Source organism: Perognathus longimembris, chromosome 28, assembly GCF_023159225.1.
Source record: "Perognathus longimembris pacificus isolate PPM17 chromosome 28, ASM2315922v1, whole genome shotgun sequence".
Lineage (NCBI taxonomy): Eukaryota > Metazoa > Chordata > Mammalia > Rodentia > Heteromyidae > Perognathus > Perognathus longimembris.
The window spans coordinates 12995320-13016598 of record NC_063188.1 but is presented as its reverse complement, the minus strand read 5'-3'; the positions used below and the strand labels follow the sequence as shown (position 1 = coordinate 13016598).

The 21279-nt window shown below is 42.8% G+C and overlaps 1 protein-coding gene across 1 annotated transcript in view; it reads left to right on the top strand.

Moving 5' to 3' along the window:
- LOC125343570 (integrator complex subunit 6-like) overlaps positions 1–11330 on the top strand; it is a 63380-nt gene extending 52050 nt beyond the window's left edge. Inside the window, exons 19-23 of the mRNA XM_048336065.1 lie at positions 7470–7647; positions 9425–9469; positions 10204–10269; positions 10613–10706; positions 11091–11330. Of these exons, the coding sequence (XP_048192022.1) occupies positions 7470–7647; positions 9425–9469; positions 10204–10269; positions 10613–10706; positions 11091–11184 (477 nt within the window). The 3' untranslated portion in view covers positions 11185–11330. The remainder of the gene's footprint in view (positions 1–7469; positions 7648–9424; positions 9470–10203; positions 10270–10612; positions 10707–11090) is intronic.
- Positions 11331–21279: the final 9949 nt, after the last annotated feature.

Genomic DNA, 21279 nt, shown 5'->3' with positions numbered 1-21279 from the left:
AGAAACAGTAAAAGATAGGTTATTACTGCCACAACTATTACAGAAGATTGGCCTTGGGTGATTGTGAAGTACAGTTACTAAGTCTTTATAAAGCTGCTGTTATCAGATGCCAGTGACTCACACCTATAATCTTGGGGCTGGTCTAGTAGGATGAAATTGTCATAGAACCTGTGGCCATAAACAGCCCCATCATTACCAACATCTGTCAGTCAGCAAACCCTACAGTGTAGCTTTATTTGAAACGGCCACCCCAGGAGACTGATTTGCAGCAAACGTAGGAATAGTGACAACTGTGGGTTTGCATCAGAGGGGTTATACATCCTAGTGTTAACCTGACTGCGGTTGTTGAAACAACGGAAAACTTATGGGTAGGGTGTCAGAGATAGTAAGTGGCATGGGTCAGGCTTCCTAGGTCCCTTTGAGCTGGCACAGCAGTTGTGCTGGTCACCAGCCTCCTGCACAACAGGCTCTGGGTATATAAAACCTCCAGGCTGGCTGGGACCAATCAGGTGCTGTGGGCGGGTGCTGTGGGCAGTGCCTAGGCTCCATGATCCCTCCCTCGGGTAATATATGGAAGAGCTGTGGACGAAAAACCTCCCCCGCACTTCCACCACAGGCCACAGAGGGCGCTCACGTGCGCCCTTGTCTGTACCCTGGGGGCGGTCCTAGAAGGTTCCCGATGACTTAAGGCTCCCCCCTTCCCGCCATTTTGAATCGAAAGTGAGCTGTTACTCTGTTACTCACCATTTTGGAAGTGAAGTGTGCTGTTAAACCTCCGGTTTTGTGGCGCTCCTGGACTCCAAACTTTAGGTCGGAATTTCAGCCCTGGGCAAGTATAAAGAGGCAAAACCTTCTCTCCCCAAGCCCTAAGGTGGTTGTTGGTTTTGCTAAACAGGATAGAGTCTTTCTTGGGGTCCTTACGGCACTCATTGTGTCGGCGATCCCCTGAAGTTCTCCGAGTGGGCGAGCCTTTCGCATGAACCCTATTGTGCAGTGGGAGTTGTGGGGCTGTGGTTGCTTGGCTGTGCCCAGTTTTTGAGGGTCTCTAAGGGGTGACATCCTGGTTTCTGGGTTAGCACCTTCTGTGGGGGCTTTCGATGGGAATGCCCAATATGGGCCTCTTGTTTGCTCTTCCTTCGGGTTATTTGAGATCCTGCTGCCTCTTGGGCATTGAGGCTCTTCATCCATGGTTTCATTGTAGCACTGGATTGAGTCTTCAGTGGGTGAGCTCACTTTTGCTAACCTAGTGACAGAATCCTTGCCCATGTCTCCTTGGCACCAGTGGGCGGGGATGCCATTTTCTAGAAGACAGCTGCCTAGGGAGGGCCGTATAAGTATTCTCCCAGAGCCACTCGGGCCAGGGACCGAATTTTTAGTATATGTCTGATTCCTAGAGAAAAGTTTCAGGTGAGTGTGGTTGTGCAGCTTTGGAGGGAGAGGCTCATTTGTGACCTAGGACTAGGTGTTAGCCCCGAAATTGGGACTTTTCCTGGCTTGCTTGGCCTCACTTCCGGGTACCTATTCCCTGGGTTCTCTTTCCAACATTTTTGCAATGATGCTGGGCGCTTATGTGTGAATTTTGAGGGAGTAACATGGAACACTTCCAGCTAACTGTTCTCCCATAAAGCTGCCCAGTTAGCAGTTACTATCACAGTAGCTGCACGCACATTTCTCTGCCAATATAGAAAACTGAAGGCTTTTTTTTTTCTTTCAGGTTTTCACATTGAGGGGAGTATGTAGAACTCCTGGCCCGGAAACTTGCTAGTCAGGTGCCCTACCAATTTAGACACCCCCAGAACCTGCCCTCCTATTTTTCTTGCTTTAGTCATATCTTAGGCTGGGTTTTTCATTTTTGTTGTGTCCAGTTGCTCGGGGGTGAGGGGGAGTCGGTCATATCTCCTGAACTCAGCCTAGATGCTGTCCCTGAGCTTTTTCACTTGAGGATAGCTTTCTGCCACTTTGAGCCACAGCTCCACCCACTTTCAGTTTTCTGCTGGTTCATTGGAGAAAAAGTGTTTCACAGACTTTCCTGCCTGGGCTGGCTTTGAACCATGATCCTCAAAACTCAGCCTCCTGAGTGGCGACAATTATAGGCATAGGCCACTGGCACCCGGCCTACTTTATACCTCTTATGTACCTAGTATTTAGTGGGGTCTTGCTATTTGACTCAGCTGATTTGGAGCCATGTTTCTTTGCATAGACAGTACTAAGTAGATGGGAATACACACATGAATCCATGTACAATGCTTTTTTCTTTTTTTAATTTATTGTAAATGTGATGAACAGGAGGTTACAGTTAAAAAAGATAATGAGTACATTTCTTTTTAAACAGTTTCCCCTCCCTCATTGTCTCCCACTTTCTGCTCCCCATCCACCTTCCCCCAAGTTGTAAAGTTTTTTCCCCAACATAGTGTCAAGTATCATTGTTGCATTAGTTCATCCTTTGTCCTGCTGTTTCTGTGATTCCTGTTCCCTTCCAGGGATCAGACAAGCTTATATATAAGACAAAAGGTACAGAAAACTAAAACAAAAGAAAAAAATAAAAATAACTGCATACAGGACATAAAAAGAACCTCTTGTTTCCATTTCTTGGAGTTCTACAATGCTTATTTTTTCAAATCACTTGCACAAATTTTGTTGGTATATTTAAAAAAATTGTGCGGTGCACTAGTGTAACTCAACCACTTCAGAAAGAGATAGAGATTTGTATTTCAAACCAGCTTAGGCAAAAACAGACTTGTAAAAAATTACCTTAAGTGAAGTAAGTGAGGCCTGGGAAGACAAAGGTTACAAGTTGTTCCTCATATGTGCTAGAATTAACATACACACTAATAAATACATTACATGATGTGCAACTGTGTACGTATATGTCAACTGAAATATGGTGGGTTCAAGGGAGAATTTAAGTAGTGTAATTACTTAAAAAGACCAAAGTGAACACCAGGAATCAGACACTTCAAAGGGGTGGTTTGGGAGGGCTAAAGGGAGAAGGATAGGTAAAAAGTAGGAAGGGGGAGAATGCAGTCAAGAATTCAATGTACATCCTACAACATTAAGAAGAGTAAGGGAAGGGGCCAGTTGGGAGGGATGAGTCAGAATATTGAAAGAGGTGACATTGATGGAGATGCAATATATTCTTAAATTGCCTTGTTAAATGGCAACTCCTTTGTCTTTAATAATAAAAATAAACATAATCCATCTAAACAAGTACAATCGATATGGTCAATTGCACCTTTTTATCTTGGAGTAGAAACAAGATTGGGAGATAGCAGTGATAGGCCAGGCCTTAATTTAAACAAAAAGACTTTATTTGGAAAACAAAGGAACAATAAAGGTCAGGAGACTTGGCTTAAGTGATAAGAGTGCTGCATAGCAAATGCAAGGCTGTAAGTTCAAATCCCACTAGTGCCAGATAAATATAGTTTGCAGTTGGATGTTTACTCTGGATTCTTGTCATATATGAAACGCATATATGAAATAGAGAATTTTGAATATCTTTTGCTGGTTTGCTTTCACACTGTTTTAACAATGTCCCTTAGTTGAACAGAAATTCTCACTTTAATGAATCTATGCTAGCAGTTAGAGCTTTATTCGCTTCCTTGCCTTTTATACCGGGACTGGGCCTTGAACTCGGGGCTTTTCCTTCTCACTTTGGCTTTTTCGCTCAAGGCTAGCACTCTACCACTTGAGCCACACCTCCGCTTCCAGCTTTTTGCTAGTTAACTGGAGATAGGAGTTCTCAGAGTTTCATGCCAAGGCTGGCCTTGAATCACAAAAAAAGGCTTTTCCTATCCTAAACCCATGAAGATAATATCCTGAATATTCATCCATAAAAATAATATCCTGAATATTCTAGTTCTCCCACAAAGTAGGAGTCAATGTGGCATTTTTTCTGGTGTGTATGCTATGGGCTTACTACCTGCCCTGCAACAAGTTTCTGGCGCCAAGCTCACGAATCTGGTTATTTTGTGTTTCCTTATTTGTTTCCAGACTCTGTTTTGTTGCATTGGTATACTCACTTATCCCTTCTCCATTGCCCTAAGGTTTTCATTATTTGCCTTTTACACTCAATCCGTATCTGATAGTTTATATCTTTTTAATTTTTTGTGCCCTTCCTGGGACTTGAACTTAGGGCCTGGGTGCTGTCCCTGAGCTTTTTAGCTCAAGGCCAGTGCTCTACAACTTGAGCCACAGCTCCACTAATAGCATTTTGGTGGTTGATTGGAGAAAAGAGTCTCACAGACTTTCTTGCTCTGGTTGGCTTTGAACTATGAAACTCAGATCTTAGCATCCTGAGTAGCTAGGACTATAGATGTGAGCCAGCAGCTCCTGGCTTAGTGAGCATCTTTTAACTGTCTTGTTTGAGTTGAAGAATGGGTTTTCTAAGACCTTTGACTTCTGTAGTCTTGTCAGTTTATCAATGTTCAAACAAATTTAACATAATGGGATTGTAAACTAGATTGCTGAAGTCATTCTGGGGTGGGTTCAGGGATGATCATAATGAGGTTCAGTAAGGCCTTTTCCTATCCATGCAAAGAATATTCAACTTCAATTACATAGCAGTTACATTTCCCTGAATGCCAATTGGTCCCTTTCATGGAGGGCTGTAGCCACAGATTTCATTCCATTTATTTCAGCTTCAATTTTGGGGTATATTTTCAATGGTAATTTAAGTTTTAGTGATTTTATTATCCAGAAACATAGGTGGGTTATGATTAATATCCCTAGGTCCACAAACTTGGCTGTAGTCACATGCCAACCTTAACACATTCATATCCTTTTGAGTCATGTATCTACCTAGAAAATACCATCTGTGAGGAATGAAACATTTTTTCCTCCTTAGCCCAGACACTTATATTTTTCTGGTCCTGCTGCCCTTTCAGGATACCAATATGTTGTTGACTAGATCCCAGCTATACTTGTCTTCTTTACAGATTTGGGGGCAAAAACTTGATCTTTCATCTGTGAGTTTGATATTTACCATAAATTTTTAAAGAATTTCTCTTTTGACCCAGGGTTTGTCATAGCTACTCAGGAAGCTGAGATTCGGAAGATCAAGATTCAAAGCCATGTAGGAGAGAAAAGTCTGTAAGGTTCCATCTCCGAAATAGCAAACTGCTACCTTGCCAAGCGATTATGAGGCTCTGAGCTCAAATCTTATTGTATGCAATTAAAAAAAAAAACTGTCTTTCAACATTGTAAGTAGAAAACTGAGGCAGTTTCTTTCTTTTTATTTTACCAGTCCTGGGACTTGAGCTGAGGGCCTGAGCACTGTCCCTGAACGTCTTTATGCTCAAGGCTAGCACTCTACAACTTGAGCCACAGCACCATTTCCAGCTTTTTCTGTATTTGTGGTGCTGTGGAATCGAACCCAGGACTTCATGCATGCTAGGCAAGCACTCTACCACTATGCCACATTCCCAGCCCCGAGGCAGTTTCTTATTTTCAAAATTTTTGTTCATTTTTTATGTGCAAATAGGAGTTCAACTATAATGTATCTTTAAAAAGGATGCTGTTGTTCCTTGCATTTTTAACATGGACTGATTTTCAAATATTAAACCAGCCTGTGCCACCAGCCTTGAATTTTACTATGATTATGTGTGTGTGTGTGTGTGTGTGTGTGTGGTATTTATTTACTTAATGCATTTTATTTTTTCTGTGGAACAATTTTTGAACTCAAAGCTTCACTCTTGCTATGATTTGAGCCATGCCCCCATTCATTGCATGTATTTATAAGTGGCACTGAGGTTTGAATCTAGGGCCTCTTGATTGGTTCGCTTGCTTGCTCAGCTGGCATGCTACAAACTTATGCCATGCCTACAGCCCGGCTTTGAGTTGGTTCCTTGGAGACAGGCTGTCTTCAATTGAGTCTCTGGATCTCAGGCTATGGAGTAGCTAAGATTCTACACCCTTGCCACTGGCACCAAGACCTTCCCTTCCCTTCTTCCCTCACCTCCTTTTCTTTTTTTTTCTTTTCCTTTCTTTTTTATTTCCTGTGCTCCCAAGGCATGACCTCAGGAACTTGGCATTGCCATAGAGCTTTTTAGCTTAAAGCTATCGCACTAACACTTGAACCACAGTTCCACTTCTAGCTTTTTGGTGGTTAATTGGAGATAAAAATCTCAGTCTTTCCTGCTCAGGCTGGCTTTGAATTATGATCCTCAGATCTCAGCCTCTTGAATAGTGAGGATTACAGGCATGGGTCACTGGCACTCAGCCCCAGGATGTTTTTTTAGTATCATTTATTTTGAGATAATCACTTCTTTGAGATTTATTCCTCCGTATTGCCAAGAAAAAAAATGAAGTCCCTTCATTCACCTTTTTTGGATTTGGGCTCCATCTGCTCTTCTACATTCCTAAGCTTATCAGTGTTCAGATTTCTTTCCGAAACAATAAAAAGCCCTTTAGCTTCCACTGTAACAGCATCCTGCAAGTTCTACGATGTAATGTGCTCCTCTTTTTCAATTGAACTATTTTTTTTAATTTTTAGACAATGTTTATGTATATCACCCCAATTAGCCTCCAACTCCTAGGCTCAAACAGTCCTCCTGCCTCAGCCTTTGCAACAAGCAGAAACTCTGCTGTGCATCAGTCCAGTTGGCTCTCAGTTGTGTTTATTTAGAAATGTATTTAGAGATGGTAATATCTGTATTTTAGTGGCATTTATGCCAGTTTGACTGTATTCTACATAGAGAACATGGCCTCCATGAAAATAAATTATTCCACAGTTAATTATGTGGCAGTTTTTGCATTTAGGCTTTATTTTTGTTTTATTTTTGCATTTAAGCTTTAATTGCATTTATATTTTGATAATTGCCATAGGTTTTTTTGTTTTTTAATTTTTTAAATTATTTTTTTCTACTTCAAAGTGATGTACAGAGAGGTTACAGTTTCATACGTTAGGCACTGGATACATTTCTTGTACTGTTTGTTACCTCCTCCCAATTGCCACAGGTTTTAAGACCATTACTCATTCTTGTTTTCTCTATTTCTATTGGACTGTTTTAATTATACATAATAATGGATGTCATTATGACAATATCAGATAGATATTTCACCCTGCCCTCCCCTTTTTTCTCTTTCTACAACTTTGATAATTCCTCTTTTATGTACATATTTTTATTGTCCCCAAATTCTGCATATGTTAGGAAACAATACCTATTTTGTAAAACTGGCTTATTTCACTTAAGCTGATGATGTCCAGTTCCATCTATTTTCCTGTCAAGAACATAACATTCTTCTTTGTGGCTAAATAAAACACCTCTGTGAATACTTGCCCAGTTTTTATAGACAGTCTTTCTGTATTATCTTATTTAGGAGCTGCTACAGTTCAGAGGAGTCATTTTGACTGCTTAGTGATGCAGCTCTTTTCATTCACCATCATGCCATGGAAGTTTTTAGTCATGTTTCTGGTTTTATGGTAATGGAATATTAACATGAATGGAATATTGTCATTTGGTATTTTCCAGGAAACAATGGCTGATGAAGCATATGAGAATTTGGGAAAGCCTGAAACTGAAGGGAACCCAGTGAATAAAATCATGGATCTTGCACCCCCACTTAAGAAGTACACTGGACCATTCAAAATGCAGCTAGCAAGTGAGGGAGAATCCCATATTGAGACCTTGGCCGAGGAAAAGGGAGAAGGTAATTATATGTTTGATGAATGGGCAGGTACCTGCATGTCTGTAAGGGGAAAGAATCTCTGAAATGATGAAAGTCCTGGGAGTTGCTAAGAGTATAAAGAACTCCTGCAGGTAGGAAAAAGGCAGTTTTTAACACAGGAAGCCAGTGCATTTCTCTTCAGCCAATGGTCACCTTCTGCACATACTTTTCCTTCCTCCATTATTAGCTTTCCTGCCTGGTGTAATACAAGGGATCCTACTTTATTCATCACACAAAATCTATAGGGGACAAGACTTAGAATCTGAGCTGGTGTTGCCTTTCATTCCACAGCAGTATTTTTTCCAGTTTTCTACTCCCTCCTCTGTGACAGCTTTCTAGGACTACCATTCTCCTTGCTTCATTTCTTATTAGAAAATAAGCAAAGATAAGATGAGCAACTTTGCCAAAATGTCCATCTTGATCTTTTCCATTCTCTCCAAATGAAATTGTAATACCTTTTTTTCTGGTCCTGATTCTTGAACTCTGGGACTGGGCACTGTCCCCAAACTCCTTTTGCTCAAGAGTAGCACTCAACCACTTGAGCCACTTCTGGCTTTTTCTGTGATTTAATTGGAGATAAGTCTCAAAGACTTTCCTGCCCAGGCTGGCTTTGAACTGTGATCCTCATATCCCACACTCCTCGGTAGTTAGGATTACAAGTATGAGCCACCAGCACCTAGCTTATAATAACTTCTATACGACATGCTGTTCTCTGTTTCCTAACTCATTCTAGCATATCACCAGTTAGCTCCAGCAGTTCTCTTCTGCTCGGTCTGCTTTCAAATCCTGCCTTTGATATACGCTCTCAAGACTTCCCCAACAGTGATGAAACAAGTGGTTATACTATGCCACTGCAGGCTATGCTGAAAGCAATCCTCCATGCCCTAAGCATTCTAAACACTATCTGAGATCACAGTAGGATCCACAAGCTGTGTACTTCCTGGACCACCATTCTTGTCTCACCGTTCTCTCCTTGCCTCTCAGCTTCACTCTGTGTTCTGTTTCTTTGTTTTGTGGCTATGACTGTGACCGTCACCACACTCTATTACTCAATCACTGCATGTGATAAAGCCAGCTGTCTCCTCCTTAGACTCTTCAAGGATACCTCAAAAGAACTGCCACCACCAGGAAGCTGTGGCCATTGCTTCTACTGCCTCCTTTCATATCCACAATGTGTTATTAACAGACATGAGACCAGCTATGAGCATGCATCTTCCCACTGTGCACTTCCCATTTGACATTACCTCCCACGACAGTGTAAGCTGCATTAGGATAAAGAGGTAGTTTCTCTCTGTGTTCCTCACTGCTGATCTCCACCTTCTCACTGGGTGTCTGGAACTGCAGACATGTGTAAATGACATAGAGGTGTCATTTGACCCAGAAGTAAGTGTGAGAAGAATTGTCCCCATAGGATTTGGGGTGATGGGGGGCTAATTTCAGGCATATGAGATTTAAGCTCTTCTGCATGCAAACTGTGTCAGGGCAACAGTTAAGTATGGATTGTAGGGATCTGTGAAGGGTTGATTCTTGGTTGACCTGTCTACCTAGGTTTCTGCATGCATTCACAGAGCCAGAGACTATCAGGAGGGTTTATTTTTCATTTGTGGGTTGAGTCCAACTTTCAAGCATGAAGTTTTTTTTTCTCTTGGAAACACGCATCTTCTGAAAGCAATTAGTTTTTCCTACGAGGAACACCTTGAGGTTCATGTGCCACAAAACCCTCAGACTTCCCAGCTCATCTTCTCCATTTGGTTTGCAGGTGCTGCTGGCAGCCCGGACACCCATGAGCAGTGCATGGAGAAAGGTAAGAGTCCACGTGAAGGCTCCTTGTGGAATAGTCTTCCATCAAAGCTTATGCAGGTGGCAGGAGGCAGCGTTCCTCCAAGTCCACTGGATCCTGTGTGTGAATACTCCCATGGCAGCCCGAGAAAGTTTGCTTCTCAGAGATGGTGGTAACATTTAGGGGAGGGGAAATGAATAGCAACCTCACCACAGATGACTCAGAAGTTGAAGCAATGTTCACATCAGCTGTGATGTCTGATTGTTTTAAACATCTTATCTTTCTTTTGCTTGTCCTAGGCCTGAAGTCAGGGCCCGAGCACTGTCCCTGGCATCTTTTTGCTCAAGGCTAGCACTCTGCCATTTGAGCCACAGCGCCACTTCTGGCCTTTTCTATATATGTGGTGCTGAGGAATAGAACCCAGGGCCTCATGTATACGAGGCAAGCACTCTACCACTAGGCCAGATTCCCAGCCCCTTGATTATCTTTAAGTAGTTGTACAAATGAGTTTCCACTCACCAAAGCAGTTATGAATACAGTGCATCTTGATCAATGCTGCCCCTTTCAGCATTCCTACCCACCCCTCCCAACCCACTCCTTCCCTTACTTATCTTAAATTTAGGTTATGTTTTGAATTTTTGACATTTAAAAAAGAAGTTTAATCTGTACAGTGCATCTTGATTTGGGTCATCACTTCAACATCTTTACTGCTCTTCTACCTACCCCTTCCCTTATATTTCTCAATTTCTTACCAGCAGGACTTGAAGAAATCAGTGCTGCTATAAAAATTGAACTCACAAAGGCAATTGAGCAGCTGGGCAAAAGTAAGAATGGCTAATGATAAACTGGGAGATGGTCATGTGGCTATATAGAGGGAGGCCAGATTTGCATATTTAGATAATTTACATTGGTTCCTCTGTACTGTGACTAATGCATCCCAGGAGATCTTTCTTGCTTTTCTCATTTTAGTCTTACTGAATCACATTCAGCTTCCCTGATTAAGTATGGGCTAGTATGAAGTGAAGTTTGTAAAACACCGACATATCCCCCTTACTAACATTGTACACCATGATGAAATGCTATTTAGACAGGCATCCATCAAGATTGTCTTGTGTTCTTCACTTGAAAAACACTGAAGTTTTTTGTTTGTTTGTTTTTTCTCTTCAGGTTATAGAAGAATCTTCCAGTTACTTCAGGAAGTGGAAGGACCTCTGAGAGCCAGGGAGAAAGTTGTTGAATATGCCATTTATGAAGCAATGAGGTGGGTGGCAATAGGAAATGTCCATATTCTTTTTTGCAACTGGGCCAGGTATGAAGGATATAGAATAGCCCTTTCACTGAGCTGCTGTGTCTGTGACACTCACAAATAATTAAGACGGAGTCGATTTATGTTAGTGTCTTCTTAGTCTGCCTTAGCTTTCCAGGCCCACTCAGCGCTCTAGTTTCCCTGGGGGCCAGAGCTGACCTGAGCTTGGCATTGACCCTTACATAACAGTCTTTGTCATTTGCTTTTGTGACATTCATTGTGTCGACAAACTCCTTACTTTCATGTCTGTGGTGGTTTTTCTACCCCATGTCCCACAGTGTTTACAGACTATTTTTCTTTGCATGTCTTTTGGCTGATGACCTCTCTCTTCATTTTCAGAGTCGTAAGCCAACACTTGATTGGCAACTTTGCAAAGGCTATGGAAATAATCAACAACCTGTACAAAGGTGATAATGACAACTCAAATATATAACTCTGTTATGAAACTGATCAATAAAAAGTCAGAAGCAACTGTGTTAGAGAAAGTATCAGGCCAATACTAAAGCCTCTTACGCATATGCTAAGAGAATTGTATTACAGAGCCTAAGAAAAAGAAGTAGAACCTGTAACTGTTGTGAATTTCTTTTAATAAAAGTGGTTTGCAAACACAACTTGTGCTGTGTTCTTTTGTTCTCTCGCCTGTGTTGGGCATGTTACTACCTCCTTGAAGAAATCTTATTAGCCTCCTGCTCTCTGCAGCAGGTTTTCAAGGCATGGCTAGTATGTATAACAGTCTTCTGTAGAACGGTCCCTCTGGTTTTGATAATGTTTTGCTAGTATGTCTTGAGACAAGTTCTCCCTATGTATCCCCAGTGACCTAAAACTCACCTCACTACGTAGTCCCAGCAAGTGTGAATCCCCAATTCCTGAGGCTTGAAAGTACTGGAATTAGAGGTGTGGGTAACCATGGCTGGCTTCGCTATCCACTTCATATTCATTTTGTCCTAAGAGACCTCAACACGTCATGGTGTCTGGCATTCACACCAGATTTACTGAAGGGTCTGGGCCATTAAATTTGAATTGCCTGGATAAAAATGTCCCTTCAGTCTGTCACAAAACTCAGAACTTTAAACATTGCAGGCATGTTGCTACTCAGCCCTTGTTCAGAGTCAGTTTCCTTTGAGCCAGGAATTTTTAATGCAGACTCTATTGTAAACCATTTGGTTCATGATTATCTGTGAGTGACTCAAAGTACCCAGGTAAGAAGTTTAATTTCTACATAGATGCAGTAATTCTCCTTCTGTGTATGTGACTTCATTCTGCTAGGGAGGTCAGGCTGACATAAAAGCTATCATAGAACCCGTGCTAGCCCTGAACTCACCGTCTTTCCACCTCAGCCTCTGAATGCTACATGTGGGCATACATAGACACGCCACATCAAACAGTAGTTTGTTTTTGACCATACTGGAGATTTTACTAAGGACTTTTTTCTTGCTAGGAAGGTGCTATACTACCTGAGCCATGCCTGTAGTCCAGTTGTGCTTTGGTTACTTTCAACATTTGGTCTGGTTTCATGTGTTACTGGGATGAGATCCTTCTACTGTGCTTTTCTGTGGAAATTGTCATTACAAATACATACTACTTTAGCTCAGTCATTATCCTTCCACTGAATGGGAAAACAAGAATGCCACCATGCCCAGTCATTGATTGAGATGGGGTATTCAGAGCTTATTTTTTTGCCCCTATTGGCCACTAATTGTTGATAACTCAGTAATTTTAGGACAGATCCTTCCCTACATCAAAAGAAAAACCTGTGAGCCCACAGCCAAAAGTTGCTGAGAATGATGGTTTTGTGAGTGGATATGGAAAGGAATCCCCCACATTATCCCTTCTATGCTGAAGCTGTGAACTTATCTATGGAAGAAGCAGTTCCACATGGCTCGTAATAAGAAAAAGAGATTTTACCCTCTTTCAGGAAGTCCAGAGAGCTGATGCCACAAGCTAGAACTCTCTGGAGTTGCAGCTTAAGAGGTAGAGCACCTGCCTAGGAAAATGGCCCCCAAAGTCAAACCCCATTACTAACAAAGCTAAGACTATTAGTGCGGCTTCAAACAATCATGCTAGTGTTTGAGGCAGCCATTTCAGGATGGTGGGGAGGGTGACAAGCTGGTAAGAGAGTTCCATGAGTCAGTCACTGTACATTTCTTGGAAGCAAATGCCATGCATAGCCCTTCCTAAGATGACAAATGATTCTCCCAAAGCATAATGAATGGCAATGAAAATTTAAATACACGATAAATATTCAAGAATATACCAAAGTGCCTTATCTCTGATAGAAGCAGACCAAAACAACCAATCTGCTACTTGGAAGTTGGTTAAACACTCTAAGGATATGGTACCAAACTAACACAGGCAAAGTTGTTTTCTTATCATTTTCTTAACATTTTTTTTGGTACTTGTGGGGCTTGAACTCCCAGCCTGGGTGCGGTCCCTGAGCTCTTCAGCTACCACTTGAGCCAAAGTGCCACTTCTGGTTTTCTTCCTGGTTGTTAATTGGGTATTAAACTAGCTTTGAACCATGGTCCTCAGATCTCAGCCTCCTGAGTAGCTAGGATTATAAATGTGAACCACTGCACCTGGCTTCTTCACTTTCTTCTTCTTCTTCTTTTTTTTTTTTTTTTTGCCAGTCCTGGGCCTTGGACTCAGGGTCTGAGCACTGTCCCTGGCTTCTTTTTGCTCAAGGCTAGCACTCTGCCACTTGAGCCACAGCGCCACTTCTGGCCATTTTCTATATATGTGGTGCTGGGGAATCAAACTCAGGGCTTCATGTATATGAGGCAAGCACTCTTGCCACTAGGCCATATTCCCAGCCCCTCTTCACTTTCTTTAATTGCCTTTTCAACCTTTTCCTTTCTTCTCTTCTCTTCCCTATTCTTTTCTCCTCTCAAGGCTTCTTTTATCACCTTTCTGTTTTCATTTCTTTTACCTGTTCTTTTCTGACCTTTTCCCTTCTTTCATTCCTTTCTTCTTCCCTTGCCTTTCTCCTTCATGATTTCCTCTTCTCCCTTTATCCTTTCTCCCCTTTCTCCCCCTCCTTCCATTCTCCTCTCTCTTTTCATTTCGTTTTCATTTATTTTTATTTTTTTTATTTTTTGTCAAAGTGAAGTACAGAGGGGTTACAGTTTCATACGTAAGGTAGTGAGCACATTTCTTGTTCAACTTGTTACACATTTCATTTTCTTCCATTCTCGTTTTTTTTTTGTTTTGTTTTTTTTTTTTTTGGCCAGTCCTGGGCCTTGGACTCAGGGCCTGAGCACTGTCCCTGGCTTCTTCCCGCTCAAGGCTAGCACTCTGCCACTTGAGCCACAGCGCCGCTTCTGGCCGTTTTCTGTATATGTGGTGCTGGGGAATCGAACCTAGGGCCTCGTGTATCCGAGGCAGGCACTCTTGCCACTAGGCTATATCCCCAGCCCCCAATTTTTTTTTTTTTTTTGGCCAGTCCTGGGCCTTGGACTCAGGGCCTGAGCACTGTCCCTGGCTTCTTCCCGCTCAAGGCTAGCACTCCGCCACTTGAGCCACAGCGCCGCTTCTGGCCGTTTTCTGTATATGTGGTGCTGGGGAATCGAACCTAGGGCCTCGTGTATCCGAGGCAGGCACTCTTGCCACTAGGCTATATCCCCAGCCCCTCCATTCTCGTTTTTATCTTTCTGTTCAAAGTTGTACTGGAGCCAGTCACTTCACTGCTGGAATTATAGCAATGGCAATGAGACCCAGTTTGAAAGCTAATTCTATTTTAGCCACGTGTCTCCACAGGCATGTCCTACATGGGATATATAGCAACAGAGTCACAAAAAGGGATTTATTTAGGAAAGTAATGCACTTGACTCAAATGTGAAATCACTCCTAAGAGGACCTATGCTTGATGCAGACTCATGAAGAAAAGTAGTTTGGACCATATCTGACACTTCAGAGACAGGGAAGTCAATGATGTAACTCTCACTCCAGGGTCATGGACACAAAGGCATAGATTGTAGTATATTGACTACCCAAATGGGACTCTAATCCACAGCAACAAACTCACCAGCACACTATCAGGCTAGGAGTCTTTAATTAGCTGTTCAGCATCTGTCCCCCACCATACTGGAGATCAGCCCTGAGCTTCAGTAGGGGTGAGTTTTTAAAGGCAACTGCTGTATGCAGGCAATGGTATATGTGACAGTTAGTGATTACAGGTTATTATAATTCCAGTAAACAAGGCAATATTGACCAGGCCACATTCCAGATTTTCGGGCTCCTGAGTTTTTTTGCTATTTACTGAATTCCAGTAATCCAGTGTTTAACTCCCTAATTTACTTTAAGTCTCTATTTCTGGAATTTCCCCATCCCCAATGGGGCTTGTTGTGGGGCGGGGGTGGGGGGTGGGGGGAGGTCATCACAGTCTGGATCTCACTGGATGAGTGTTAGGTATACTCCAGGAACGCTGCTCCACTTGAAGAGCTTTTCAGAATGTTTTATAAACATGTTCCAGTGGAGAGGATCTCTGTGAGAGCTCCGCAAAGCTGAGCTGACACCCAAAAGGATTGAGAGTTTGGAATGCCTCCTCCCAGCATAAACTCTCAGAAGGTTGAGAGTTTCCTGGAAAGGTCCATCAGTCCTGGCTTGACAGGAATTCACATTTCTCTCCTGGGTGTAGGCTAATTTCGCCCCAAACTTTCTGGGAGCTTGGGGATAGACAAAAGCCTATGCAAATTGTAAGTCATTTACTGCTTACCTGTACTTCCTAAGATAAGGAAGTCATTTATCACTTGAATAAGATTGTATCACATGATCTGTGCTTCTGACATCAAGAACATTGATACCTCACTTTCTGCAGATATACCCCTGTAACCTACTCAATAAATACCTTGTGGTGGACCTTGGGAACCTGAAGCTGGAGAAAGACTTCAAGCCTCTGGTACTCCAAAACTCAATTCCATGGTCCAGCATATGTTACTGCATAGTCCCCAGTCATAGCAGATTGTGACAGAACTCTTGCAGTTTGTGTTTAGCTGAGTCATTTTTAGTTGTTCCATTGATTCTGAGGAATAGTGCTACCTCAATACAACACTGTTGATGGATAGGCAGATTTTATTTTCTTCCTGTCATGCTACTTCCCTCTAGTTAAGAAATCTTTGAGAAATCTGAAGATAATCTAATCAAAACTTTAAAAATACAAGTCCCCTGTCCCCATCTTTCTGCCTCTTTTCCCCCTTTGCCTGTCCCTCCCCTTCTTCACAGTTCTCTCCTCACACCTTCTGCTCCCCCCCACAGCACCAAGGTTTATCTCTGTATCTACAAGATAATCATATTGGGGCTGGGAATATGGCCTAGTGGCAAGAGTGCTTGCCTCATATACATGAAGCCCTGGGTTCAATTCCCCAGCACCACATATACAGAAAACGGCCAGAAGTGGTGCTGTGGCTCAAGTAGCAGAGTGCTAGCCTTGAGCAAAAAGAAGCCAGGGACAGTGCTCAGGCCCTGAGTCCAAGCCTCAGGACTGGCAAAGAAAAAAAAAGATGATCATATTGCTTGGCAATAGACATCTTCATTCTATCATTCACAATAGATTGAAATTGCTTCTGGAGATATTTTTTGGTGGGGGTTTTCCTAGAGTTGAAAGCAGCTCTTGTGGCTTTGGCTAAAATGGTATAATCATCTTTCCCCTTGGTTTGTGCTATTCTTTCCTTTGTAGACAATCCTAGTGTCATGTGATAGAAAATAAAAGAAGGAAACTGTCCATAAACAGACATAATGGTAGAAAAGATTCTAGAGTGTTTACTCGATAACATTAGGAGAGTCACAGGAAAATCTGCACGTATGAAAGTCTTACAAATTACATTATTCTCACCCTTGTGTTCTGTTCTGAATTAATCTTGAAATCAAAGCCATCACCCTAAGGTGGCTTAACCATAGCATCCTATCAGTCAGTGGGAGTGGGTGCCCTGGTTGGAATTTCCATCAAAACTCTATCCCATGCTGTCATCACTATTTGTTAAACTTTTTTCTCGTTTGTTGCTGTTTTGTTTTTCTGTGCCTTTTGTGTTATTTGTAAGTTTGTCTGTTTGAGGGAATGTCAGAGGGAGCACAGAAATGGTGGGACAAAGTGTGAATACATGCACCAGTGAAACTCACTAGACAGTATGGGCTAAATGAACTATACCACTTGCTTGGGGGCGGGGCAGGAAGGTAAAAACTGGGAGAAAGTGAGGGAAGGGGTGACATTGAAAAGAAATGTAGTTATTACCTGGCTTTTGTAACTTATAACTGCTCTGTGCATCATGTTTATTTATTTATTTTTTTGCCAGTCCTGCACCTTGAACTCCGGGCCTGAGCAGCACTGTCCGTGGCTTCTTTTTGTTCTGCCGCTTGAGCCACGGTGCCACTTCCGGGTTCTTCTATATACGTGGTACTGAGGGATCGAACTCGGGGCCTCATGTATACGAGGCGAATACTCTACCACTAGGCCATATTCGCAGCCCCTTTGTGCAACATCTTTACAATATAATCTTTTTATAAGTTCTGGGAGAGGGCGCTGCACTTCCACCCCACACCCCTAGAGGGTGTGAATGCACAGCCTCGTCTGCACCTTGCAGGTGAGTCCTAGAAAGTCCACCTGGAAGCGGCGCGCACAGCTCTCCAGCCATTTTGGAGGTGAAGTGCTTAGCGGCCGGACTACTTTTGAGGTGCTCGCCGGCTCCGAACTTTCGGTTAGTATTTCATTGCTGGGGAGTTGCAGGACTTCGAAGCTGTTCCTTGAGTTTCTGGTCCAGTTCTATGGTGTGTCTACCTCAGTTATTGATAGACAATGTGCGGAGTGGGGTGTTGGTGGGGTGGGGTGGTGTGGGGCTGGGGTGCGGTGGGGTAAGGCTGGGGTGGGGTAGGGCTGTGCTGGGGTAGGTCTGGGGCTGGGATGGGGTGAGGCTGGGCTGGGATGGGGTGAGGCTGGGCGGGGCTGGAGTGGGGCGGGGGTGGGGTGGGGTGGGGCTGGGGTGGGTGGAGGGGAGTTCCTTACGTCTTCGGGGGTTCCTGGCGGCTTAGTGTGTCCGCCATACTAATAAAGCAATGTGGACCTGGTGGAGGGGAAGTCTTTCCCCTAGCCCTTAGTGTGTGCTGTGGCGGCCGAGGCCGGAGTCGGCGGCTGTGCTAGGACGCTGTGCTCGCTTCCCTGAGGGTTTATCAGGAGTCATGTCTTGGTGTGCGTGGGGGACACCTTCTGTGGGGTTTCAGCGCCTTGGGAGCGGCGGGCGGAGGGGGAAGGGGAGGATGCAATACACGGTTTCCATTTCGTAAATGTTTCCCGCCAAGGAGACTTCCCTCCATCTTGGCGGCTCTTCAAGCCCCAAGTTCCGGTCATGTGGTTTCTGGCATCTGGTTCCTCTCACGCGGTGGGCGTGGCTCCTCCGCCATTACATTTTGGCGCGAACGGGTTCTGCCCTTCCTGTTCTGCCCACAAGGTGGCGCACCCTTAGCAATGTGTCTTTAGTGAGGTTAAGGTTCCGAGAGCTGCATTGTACTTTGTATTGTATTTGTATTGGGAGGGGTGGGGTGGCACAGGACTATAATCCTACCTACTTCAGAGGCAGAGATTTGAAGGGTTATAGTTCCAGACCTGCTAGGCATAATATGATGGAGACTTTATGGTAACACATAAATTGGATATGACAGAGTATAAGTATTTAAGAGGAAGACCTAGATAGACTCATGGCAATCAGAAGCCCTAAGCGAAACCCCAAGATTGTATCTGAAAAGCAAATCTAAAAAACTACTGATGATTTCCCTTAAGTTATAGAGTACCTGCCTAGCAACTGCGAGGCTCTGAATACAAACTCCAGTGCTGTAAAATAAAAATGGTTGGTAGTTGTTCATGTATTCTGGATTCCCATAATTCATTTAAACCTACAAAAGCAACAGATTTTGCACATGACCTGCAATTACATATTTTGCTTTAATAGTCTCTTAAAGTTCTGTAGTTTAACTAAAGAACACATACTTGGTGATTACAGCTTTTCTTTAATTTTTTTGTTTTCCTTAAATATATGAAGGCAATATCTTTAATAATCTAGTTTTACACAAAGTAAGGGTCAAGATGTGTATGCTATTGGTGAGGCAAAGAACCATCCTTCCTGCAATGACTTTTCTGGTCTATAGATCACAAATCTACCTGTTTTGTATTTCTATATGTTTCCAGAGTCTGTGTTCTATTGTACCTGTATATTCACTTCTCCAGGCTCCAGCGCCATAAGCCATGTAATATAAATCACATTACTTGGTCTTTTGTACTCAATCCCATAGATGATGATGTATGTTCTAACTGATGTTTTCTTTTTAAGATCATTTGTTTCCTAAGCTCTTTGGACTTCTGTCGTCTTGATTCTCAGGTTGCTGATGTTCAAACAAATTCAACTTGATGAGATTATAAACAAGATTGCTAAAGTCATTCTAGGGCAGGGTGGACAGCTGACCAGAGTGAGTTTAGTAAGGATTCTTTCCTCCCACGGAAAGAATATTGCTCATTTTACCACCACGGCTTGTTTCTCTGTGTAATGGCTTATGCATTTGAGTGTATTATGTATTATGTGTTCGCATGTTTCTATGGTTTCCTGATTGTTTACAGATGCATCTACATGGAGAAAACTGATTCACCATCTTACCAAGTAGACTATTTGACTTCTTTCCAATATTGTAGTAGTTTACTGTTAACATGAATGGAATATGTCCATTGCTGTCTTCCAGGAAATGATGGATGATCAAGAAAGTGACAATTCTATCATATTTGAAAATGAACTGGGCCCATTGAGTGAAGAAGTCTTGGCTCTTCTATCACCTGTTAAAGAGATGGAAACCAAAGAGCTGGCATCCAAGAATACACAGGAAGTAGGAGAAGAATGCCAGCCCAAGACTTCAGCTGAGGAAACAGGAGAAGGTAATCATATCTTTGGTGGGTGGGAAGACAAACACCCTCTTGCATGTCTATTTTCACACAAGAAATCGGTGGAATTCTCTTTAGCCTATGATCATCTTCTGTTCATACTTCACCTCCCTGCAACATCATCTCTCCTGCCTGATGTAATATAGGGAATCCACCTCCTTCACAGGGAACATCTATTGGGCACAAGACTCACAGTCTGAACTGACATTGTTATTCTTTTATCTGCAGTATTTGGCCCAATTGTCCACTCCCACTCTGTGACAACTTTCTAAGACTTCCTTTCTCCATGTTGCTTTAAGTTATTTGTATATGTCTTATTCTTTTTCTGCTTTCCACTTTTTCTTCACCCCTAATTTAATGGTAATGATTTATGAATGACACATTTTTTTCTCTATTTTCTTCCCCTCTAGTATGACTTTCCCCTAGTTAGCTGTAACAGTTGTTTTCTGACCAGTTTGTTCCCATTTGTATTCTCTTATCCTTCTGCTAGAATGATGAAATAAGGATGTGATGAGACCATACCAGATCCTATTATATCCAATATTCATCCTCTATGATTCTAAGCATTTACAACATGAGCTGAATCCTCACTATGGTCTACAGACTTATGAAACTCATGGGCCTATCATCTGCTCTTTCCTGAATACTGGAAATTTCCTTCATTTTTTTACCAGTCCTGGGGCTTGAACTCAGGGCCTGAGCACTGTCCCTGGCTTCTTTTTGCTTAAGGCTGGCACTCTACCACTTGAGCCACAGCGCCACTTCTGGCTTTTTCTATATACGTGATGCTGACAAATCAAACCTAGGGTTTCATGTGTTGCATGGCAAGCACTCTACCAATAGGCCATATTCCCAGCCCAGGGAACTTCCTTCTTTTGTTTGCCTCTCACTTACACTTTGTGGTCCCTGGTTCTTTCCTCTATGGCTGCTGCCCTGGCCAGCACCACCTCCTGGCCTCCTTCCTTTGTATGTGCTCCAGCCACCTCTGTCTCATCCTGTGACTCTGCTTTGAGGATATCTCCCATCAGGCCCTCTTCCCCTATTCACATCCATTCTCACTTCTTCACCAGCATGAGTCCAGCTGCAAGTGTGCTGCTGGCTGCTGTGCACTTCCTTTATGACTTCTGTACTATGCCAGTAGATGTACCATTAAGGTAGGGGTCAGAGTACCTTCCTACCTCTGTTGCTCACTGTTGAACCCAGCTTCTGTCATGATCCCAGGAACAGCAGGACATATGTAAAGGACATAGAGATGTCATACTTGGACTGAAAAAAAAAGTCCCTACTTTAGCACAGAAGAGAAGCCTGAGCAGAATAATCTATACCATAGAATTTGGGGTAATAGGGTGCAAATATCTGATACTTGGATATCATGTGAGATCTAAGCTTTATTGCGTGCAAATTGTGTCAAGACAACAGTTAGTTATGGATTCCAGAGATCTTTGAGGGGTTAATTTCTTACTTGTCCTGTCCACCTAGATTTTTGCATGTATTCATGGAGCCAAAGGGCATCAGGAGGATTTCTTTTAGTCTCTGTGCTGAAGTCAAACCCTTGTCATCTGAAAGCAATTAGTATATCCCATGAGGAACACCCTGGGGTGCCCTTTGCCATGAAACCCT